The following is a 7,429-nucleotide window of genomic DNA, read 5'->3' on the forward strand; positions in this document are numbered from 1 at the left end:
GCCGGTGTTTAGGACAAAAAGCTATGGTGGTCGCGCTTTTTCATCTTGCACACCCATGCTTTGGAATGACCTTTCAGTAGTCGTGAGGAGCGCCCCGTCCGTTGGCATTTTTAAAAACAGACTTAAAACATTTTTATTTAATTTTTAAGCATACCAATCTTGTTTTTTTGCTTAGTTTTTACATTGTAAGTAAATATTGTAAAGGACCCTTGATCCTAAATTATCACTATTTTTTGTAAGAATTAACATTGAGATTTTTGATGTAATGCGTTATAAATAATCATCATCATCATCATTATTTTACGCTATCGGGGCGTGTGTCCACTAATTTTAGAAAGTCGATGATAGCATGAGTTTGTGAATTAGTATTTCAGGATCTCATGATATCACTAATATTATTATTATTATTATTAAGGTTTTCGATAAACAATTAAGACTAAAAAGCAGCGATATTAAAGAATGACTTTTCGACGGCTCCATGCCATCATTCTCAAATTCAAATAAGATACGTTATATGAGTTCGTTATATAGCGTATGTACAAGTGAAGGTCTCAGTGCATATGAATAAGAGATAAAAATAATCGATGAATAAAAATAAAAATATCAAGCGTGGTGCGCTTGAACTTTCAAATAAAAAGTTTTGCTTTAATGGAGTCAGATTGAATGTTATGTGTTGGTTTTTTTGTTTTTGATGAAGAGCATTTCATAAAATAAACAATCCAGTTCCCCACGGCATTTCTTGAGGATTGTAAATTGGTCACGGAGATCTCTGTTCCTCAGATTGTGTACGTCCCGCAGGTGTTTACCAATGACAGAATGCTTATGCTCGTTAATGCGCTGAAATAGGTGTCGGCATATATAGCCCACATAATCTGCGTCGCATAGATCACATTTGTATCCATAAACAACGCATTGTTCGTTAACAAGAGGTGGTTTGGGTTCCGTCACTTTGATCTCTTCAGCAATTTTCTTGCTCGTAAACACTGGGCGCAAGTCACTGTTAATTTTCTTCGCGAGATCGGGGAGCTGTCTTCGTACTAAGTCGACTGATCGCTGATCTTTAAAGGGAAGAATAATTCGAACGGGCTTAATAACTTGAATATCAAGTGTTTGTTCTCGGTTTTGCGACTCAATGAATCTGGTGATATGCACTGAGACCTTCACACGTACATTCACTATATAACGAATTCACATAACGTATCTTATTTGAATTTGAGAATGATGGCATGGAGCCGTCGAAACGTCATTCTTTAATATCGCTACTTTTTATTCTTAATTATTATTACTAATATTATTACTATTGTTATTGTTATTGTTGTTGTTGTTATTGTTATTGCTATTGCTATTTTTATTGCTATTGCTATTGTTATTGTGATTGTGATTGTGATTGTGATTGTGATTGTTATTATTAGAAACGTATACCTGTGCGTGTACCTGTCCCGGAGACTTCGCTCCAGTACCATGCAATCCGTGGCGGTCTATGATTCTACACTGTGTTGCGTGTCCTCGACCATTGTAATGAAATCCCAAATTTTCACTGAGTACCAAATCATGTTTTGGTATTCTGTCAATGACATTTTGCACGTTCTCTGCTGAGGTATACAATTGAGTGATGGTGGTCCCGACCGCGTATCGTGAGTTCAACCTTCCGCTGTGAAGATTCTTTTAAAAGAGTTGATTACGCATTGTCACAAAAAGCCACCATAGCAGTTTTGCGCCTCAATTTGCAGTAATTGCAACTGTGAAAATCAAAATTACGGCTCAGAATAACGCTGACTTCTGCATTTAACTGATTTTTTTGTCAAGTTTTCCGTTTGGTAAACACTTCCAACGCGATAAAGCTCAATCCCCCCCACCCCCCTTACAGTAACTAAAATGTCATTATTTTTTTGGTCTAATTGTATGCACAATAGTGTTAAAAGCGAAATGGTTTGTTCACTCTTAGCTTGAATGACGGATCGATCTAGAAATCTCTTTTGCGCTCTCCCTTGCCTGTCCATAAGATCAGAGGCTCTTAAAGTCCTCGATTTAACGTAAAATGTAAGCTCTCGAGTAACAAAAAATATTTTGTATGCAAATCCTGATGATCGCAGTTTGTCATGGGGAAATCGGCATTCATGACATCTATATTTTCGTTCCCTGACGTACGATATTCAGTTTGCGTTCGAGCATTATATTTCCAAAAGAAACGGTTTAATTATACTTGTAAACCTAAGTAAATGGTGCCTACTCACCTAACAACAAGCCTTTACCGAAATAAAGGCTTAACTGACTAAAATAGGTTCTTGCACCATTAGTGTTGAAAATCACGCCGGCATTAAAAGAAAAAGCCTGTGTAAATTTTGAAAACAGTAATGTAAGAATAACGAACAAACCATGCTAAAACTGAGCAAACAGCTATCTTAGTTAAGCTTATAACTGATATTTAAACTGGATTCAAATAATGGATGTGTCGACTGGAGGAGACCGGTAGCGTTGAAAAAGAATCTACCAAGAAAACATGATTTTTATATAAAATTGTGTTGTGTATATCAATAATTCGTGGTTTGATCGCACGCTTGAGTGATAAGGGATAGCGAAATTAACCAAGAGTTAAAAGATAGTATATCACGGCAGTATTGATTTACTGCCATTACGGTGTATCTCTTTATGCAAATGTTTTTTTTTTATGATGATGAATTTATCTTAAATACATCGAGGAAAAGTACGACTAAAAAAAGAACCAAATCGAAAGAAATGTTAACCAATCATATTATTACACTTTGTCGAGAGGGAAATGGTAATAAGGGAATTGCAAGATTAAATCTTGAAAAAAAAAAAAAAAAAGAAAAGAAAAGAAAAGAAAAAATATCAAACTCCTGAGAAATACTTACCAATCATATATACTTGTCCCAGTTATCAATTGTAAAATTTGTGATTTAGAAAAATTCACTGATAAATAAACCGTGCACTCATAAGATGCTTCATGTTAGCAAAGCAAATATTTAATTAATTCTCGATTGTCAGAATCATAGCATCTTCAATTCACTGGAACTCATTGCGGGAGGAATACTGTCGCTGATGAAGCATTATAATCCTTTGAGATTGTAAAAAAAAGCACTTACACTCTGTGCAACTAATTCTATTAGCCTACGCTGAAATACTAACTGCATAGAGTTTTTTAATGGACGGGTACTTCAGCCATCAATTAAACATATATTTTTCTACCCTCTGCTTTCGTTTCCAATACAATATTTCTGGTTGCGTTTATTTTTGTTCAGCAGGAGCTAAGTATTATTTATCTAAAATACAGTTGTGCAAAAGCTCTTGAAATAACTCGTGTTTTGTTTGCTTTGAAGTGGGTGTAAGGTCTGAAAAATCTCTTCAATTAGTCAATCGACACCTGTCTTCCTACCAGAAACTTATAAGATTTGAATTTCTAATAACCTTGTCCTTATTGTCTGTGCTCAGTTGCCTGGCAACGATGATTTCAAGAAAAATGAAGGTCTATAAGGAAGAGCGACCATTACTGTGACTGAACGACACTCGAAAATGGCAATATTGAACTGGTAGTCCACGATCAGTGAAAACTCACAACAGACACGATAACGGCGGAATATTAGTTCTGTGATTAGTATTTCATGAGCAGACTAAATCTTATGTCCTGTTATGGATGGAGAAGCCGAATGCCTTGCTGTGACCCTTATACTATCTTTATTATCAGTATTGATCGTTGTTGGTCATACTTTGATGCTGATTGTATTGTGGAAAGATCCTTTCAAGCGCTTTCGAACTGCAGCCACACTTTTCGTTTTTGGAATGGTTTTGGCCAATTTTCTGAGTGGTTTATGCGCAGGCCCTCTGCTAATTCTTCGGATCAGTCTTAGTTATACGATTTTGAACCTCTCAGGCTTCGAAACATTGTCTAACGCCGCTAGCTTCCTCCTGTATTGGACCACAAGCGTGTCTTACTTGTCGATGCTTGGCTTATCACTGTGTCAGTACGTTGGCGTAAAAATGCCGCACAAACAGCAAGGGTTGGTCACCAGAAAGACCACAGCAACTTCTCTTGTAATCATTGTGTGCATCTCCTTGTTAGTACCTTCCCTGCTTTTTCTGGGAGTCTCCCCCTCATTAGTCGAAAAGCTACAGCTGCACTTAGCATTTCAACTCAGCAACGTTCTTCTCTGTGTAGTATATGCGACACTCGGGAAGGCGTATCTGCGGCAGGTGAAACGCGCTATGGATAACATTAAATCCACTGCAAGCTGTGTTCGTGTCAGAGACAGACATTTCACCAGGGCCAACCTGCTGTTGCTAGCGTCAGTTACAGTTCTCAGTGTACCAATAATGATAGCATGGCATATTTCAATGTACGGACAGAAAATATTTTCCTCAGAGGCGGGTTTGCGAATTTCGCAGTCTATTACAATCACCATATTTTTCTTGAAGATCGCCCTTGATCCCCTAATCTACAGCCTGCGGCTACCGATTTATCGTAGATCATTTAAACGCCTCTTCAAGTTTAGACGGCATCAAGTCGACAACGCGGCATGAGTCAACACGCAATGTATGCACCGCGAGGCCGGTATTTGTCCAGTTCCGATAGCTACGGCTGTAAAATTTACGCCAATTATTGCTATCTCTTTTTGTACATAAAATGCTGTTAGTATCGACCGAATTTTCCCACTTTTTTTCTTTTATTTAAGTTTTTCAGTGAAAATAAATCATATCTGACTGGAACTGATAAGCGAGGTGAATCCAGTCTGAGATACACTTTCTTGTAATCTGAGCTCTAGTTTCGTTCTGCGAAAATCGAAAAAATTAAAGCTTGGTACATCAAACGAAGATTTTGTTTTGGTTTACTTAGAACGTAAAATATTTGAACACTAATAGACACGATGATTAATTGTAGCATTGGAAAAGGCTATCCCTGCCAAACTAACGTCTTTTTCGCAATTATCTCACTATGATGGATTTAAACTAATGGATCGTATGTCTAATGGCAAGGACTCGAATCAAACTCTAAATGAATTTTACTATTTGGACTGCACGTAAAAGACATTAAAGCGGCGATGTTTTCAAAAGAAACCACTTCAATTCAAGAACTGGCTAAGTGAGCTTTCTTCTGTTCTCTTTTTACTTTTTTGGTATGTCGAGGACCAATTTTCCCTTTTCTTCGTATCTAGATTACCAATAGGCTTACTTGAATACTCGGATGGTTGCTTTGACATTTATCTATTGATTCTCTTTGACTGCGGTACTCGCTAATATTTTAGTCTCTCTGCCATTGTCAAAACTTGAAAAAAGATTTTAATACCTTCTCCGCATATTGTTGGACTTGGATTTATATTCCAGCTGTCCGGATTCCAGTTTTCTTTCAGTGGCTGTGTTTGTATATCATTTTAATTCATAGGCTGAAATGTTCGTTACTTGCACGTCGAGCTGATGCGGCAAATATCAGTTTATCCAAATGATACGTTACGAAATGTACGTATAACTTAACCCGAAACGTGCGTACATTTTCTGTCAGTGTTTTCGCTTTCTTCTTCTTCTTCTCCCTTTTTTTTTCTTCTTAGAATCCTTTTGGTTGTATTTAGAAGCTTTTAGTTGAAAGATGTCAAACCAGTCAAAACAAGGGTGCTATTCCAAGACTAGGCGGAAGTTATGGAATTAACTCCAAGTTGTAGTTTTAAATAGGTTTAACTCAAAAGTAATTGTAAGCGTTGAAAATAATCTGGAAATTTCCTTCTGAGCGTTAGACAGGAAATTTGGGAAATTGGAGACCACGCGAACAAAACTTATTTCGACCTTGGCGGGGAATCCAGAATATATCACGGTTTAGGCTCTAAACCGTATGCTAGTATTCTGAAAAATCTGATTGTGGCAATTGAACACATTTTGCCCATCATCTCTTGCAAGAATATTATCTTAAGAGTTGGCTTGCAGTGAAGTGATACCTTTTAAGACCATGTATTTGCCTAGACCGGAAAGAGTCTGTGAAAGATTAAAATCGTCGGACACAATAGGTGTAAATAAGACAACGTAAAATAAAATATTATTTCCACTGGAAATAATATTTTATTTTACATTGCTTGATACGATATCAAGCCTCTTTAGTCAGACACCATATTACGTAATTTGATTAGCAACTGATCAATTCAATATGGCCTATGACTGACATACATGTATTTGACATGGCGTATACATTGCTGTATTTGGTGTCCAAGGAGAATCGAGGAAATAATGTCTTGTATTCATTTTGAGGTTTAATACAGTCAGCAAAATATCAAGTTTTTAAACTGACCCGTTGTGGAAACAGCAGGATAATTTCCTTTGTTGACCATACTCTTAAAACTGTACATGCAGCTTACAAAATTAAATTTCCTTTATAGTCAACTAAAGATCCTCAAAATTAGTTCAGTCAAACTTAGTCCAGAAATCTTGTATATTTTTATTATTACTTTCCTTGCCTTTTTTTATTTTTCAGTTATTTCTCATACATTTTATTTCCCTGTTGGAACAGGGAATCGACCATTTTTATCTTGCAAAGTTATTTTTTTGTATCTGTGTTTGCCTATAGTAGGCGTCTCAAGGTAATAGAGTATGCTCACATCTTATTGTTTATTACTGTAAAATTGACAGGAGGAAGATTATTATATTTGTAACTTTAGTGAATGAAAGAATACATATTCAGAATTTGTTCATATATAATTAAAAGGAAAGAGTATTGAACGTTGATTCCAAGTGCAGTTGAAGGTAAACAGGGCACAATCAGTTTGCTGTAAGTTGTATATTAAAAGACAGATACACAGAGTATTTGGACCCCCTCAAGCCAATCTCGATTACATGTAATGGCCATTCTCGACAAGGGCCTACAAAATTGGAGTAAATTATGGAAAGAAACTTCCTCGTTTAATCAGTCTAGGTTATTACATGTTTATGACTGAGAAAATTACTTCGTTGTGATTGGCTGAGAGCAGGCCAATTTATTGTTAATTTTGTACAGCAGTGCAAACTAACGCTCGCGCGTTCGCAATTTTTTCAATCATATAATCAATGAGTAATCGTATGAAAGCTCGACCAATTAAGGATTTACACTACTCGTGATATTTCAAAAGTTCTTTCAAATTGCACTCGCCTAAAGGCTCGTGGAATTTTGAGAGAATTTTCAAATATCACTCGTAGTGCAAATCCCTAATTGCACTCGCATTCACACAAATACGGAAGCATGGTCTTAATGCCATCAGGTTTACCGTGTTAATTTCTGTGAAAGATAAAAGAAAGACAAACAAAGCAAACCAAACCCAGTGTCCTTAGCAGTTTACATTTCAGCACAGTAATGTGTATTAAACTTACTATTTCAATATGCAAATCAGACCACATCAAGAAGGTGGCCCGCTCGGCTCTCGAATTTTCCACTATCATGTAAGCTTATTAAGCTATCAAC

The 7,429-nt window shown here is 36.5% G+C and overlaps 1 protein-coding gene across 1 annotated transcript; it reads left to right on the top strand.

The window, feature by feature from the left end:
* The first annotated feature begins 3,345 nt into the window (after nucleotides 1–3,345).
* LOC110045139 (uncharacterized) lies at nucleotides 3,346–4,823 on the top strand. The gene has a single exon (XM_020750735.2). The coding sequence runs from the start codon at nucleotides 3,649–3,651 to the stop codon at nucleotides 4,534–4,536; it is 888 nt and encodes a 295-aa protein (XP_020606394.2). The 5' UTR covers nucleotides 3,346–3,648; the 3' UTR covers nucleotides 4,537–4,823.
* The last annotated feature ends 2,606 nt before the right edge of the window (nucleotides 4,824–7,429 follow it).

Source organism: Orbicella faveolata, unplaced genomic scaffold, assembly GCF_042242905.1.
Source record: "Orbicella faveolata isolate gen_17 unplaced genomic scaffold, um_ofav_v1 contig_35, whole genome shotgun sequence".
In the NCBI taxonomy this organism is placed as follows: domain Eukaryota; kingdom Metazoa; phylum Cnidaria; class Anthozoa; order Scleractinia; family Merulinidae; genus Orbicella; species Orbicella faveolata.